This window comes from Rhagoletis zephyria, unplaced genomic scaffold (genome assembly GCF_001687245.7).
Source record: "Rhagoletis zephyria isolate East Lansing unplaced genomic scaffold, Rhagoletis_zephyria_1.1 Rzeph_scaffold_02484, whole genome shotgun sequence".
Lineage (NCBI taxonomy): Eukaryota > Metazoa > Arthropoda > Insecta > Diptera > Tephritidae > Rhagoletis > Rhagoletis zephyria.
Window position 1 is genome coordinate 58772 of NW_016159568.1, and position 1839 is coordinate 60610.

The window sequence follows — 1839 nt, forward strand, 5'->3', positions numbered from 1 at the left end:
GTGTGACGTCATTTTAGCCAACTGTTTGTATGTATGCAGAGATGTTTATATGTATGTAAATATGGCGACCTCCATGGTTTGACAGTTAACACTCTTTCTCTCCTCCGTCTCCAATTACACTGTGGAACAAATTCATGTTAGCAAAAGGGTGAGGGGTGAAAATAGAGGCTAAATTACAAGACCCGTATCGCCGCGTTTGTTTATGTTAGTTCGATTTTTTTTTTAATCGACCTTCGAACTTTGAAGTCAAATGCAATAAATTTCTTCCCCTTCTTCCTCTTTTTCCTCGTCTTCCTTTTTTTGTTTCCAATCACCGCACAGATACCGATTTTTATTTATTTCGTCAAGCGAACTAATATCAAAAATAAAGATTCAGTTAAGACTCGAAACTCAGCCGAAGCTGATGTCTTTTAATTTTCGCTCGGTCGTGATAAAATTTGCTATTAATTTTTTTGGAACTGATTTCATTTTTTGAGTGATTTAAGTTAAGTGCATCGGTTTCATTAAAATAACAAAAACAACATTGTATAATATATATTGTAAAAAATGTCGGAACCAAAATGCAAAATGGACCATTTTTGTAAAGTTTGTGGACGTTTCATAGCAAGCGATGAAAAATGTGGCAATGCGAGTGATAGTTTTTTGGAAGCCTATAAACAATATTTCTCGCAAGAGTTTATCACTGACGTAAACTATGCCCCTAAAAAAGTTTGCTTTAATTGCTATTCAAGTGTTATGCAATGGAAAAGTGAAAAGAAGAAGGCTATGCCTTTTGGTATACCAATGATGTGGTTAGACAACAGCCCGCATCAACAAGAAAATTGCTATGGATGTATCAACTACCATAAAACGTTGAATAGAAGGAAAGCAAAGAATAAATCTTATGTAGCAGTGCCAAGTGTCCAATTACCATTACCGCACTCAGAATTCGTTCCAGTACCAACATACCGAAGTATTGATCTTCAAACAGATATCAGTACTACAACCGCCGCTGCTATATCCATGCATTTCTTCTCAGAATACGACCCTGGTGAAGGTACATCCTATGAAACATCAAAGGACCCAATCCTAGTCACACAAAAGCAATTGGATGCAATTGTTGCAATTTTGTGTTTGACTCAGAAAAAATCAGAACAACTGGCTTCATTTTTGAAAGGAAATAATTTGCTGGCGAAAGGTACCAAAGTAACAGCATATCGAAAACGCCAAAAAGAGTTAGAAAAGTTCTTCAATGTGAATGATGCAAAAAATTTCGCTTATTGCAACGATATCGAAAAGTTAATGGAGACGATAGGGTTAACCTATAAAAAAAGGTGATTGGCGTTTATTCATCGATAGTTCAGTAATCAGCTTAAAAGTTGTGCTCTTGCACAATACGAATAAAATGCCTTCTGTTCCAATTGCGTATAGCACTGACAATAGTGAAAATTTCGATAATTTGAAACACATTCTGGAAGTAGTCAAATATAACGAACACCAGTGGCGCATTTGCTGCGACCTCAAAATAGTTTCATTGATTACAGGCTTAACAGCATCTGGCCGTCCAAAATATCCGTGTTTTTTGTGCGATTGGGATTCACGATACGGAGAAGGTATTAAAGGAAGAAACCAGTACAAACAGCATAACTGGAATAGTCNGGTAGCATTGGACGGAAATGGCCTAAGGACAATAGGCTATACGAAAGTCTTGTTCCTGAAATGAAAATTTTGTAGCCGTTGCTCCACATTAAACTTGGCATTGCTAAAATTTTTTTGAAATGTATCGCAAAAAGACCAGCAGTATTCAACCGCTTAAAAGACATTTTCCCAAGACTAAGTAACGCCAAAATTCAGGAAGGG

The 1839-nt window shown here is 36.6% G+C and overlaps 1 protein-coding gene across 1 annotated transcript; it reads left to right on the forward strand.

The window, feature by feature from the left end:
* Positions 1-643: 643 nt before the first annotated feature.
* On the forward strand, positions 644-1345 carry LOC108366995 (uncharacterized). Its single transcript, XM_017621509.1, has 2 exons — positions 644-970; positions 1019-1345. The coding sequence occupies exons 1-2, from the start codon at positions 736-738 to the stop codon at positions 1315-1317; spliced, it is 534 nt and encodes a 177-aa protein (XP_017476998.1). The 5' UTR covers positions 644-735; the 3' UTR covers positions 1318-1345.
* Positions 1346-1839: the final 494 nt, after the last annotated feature.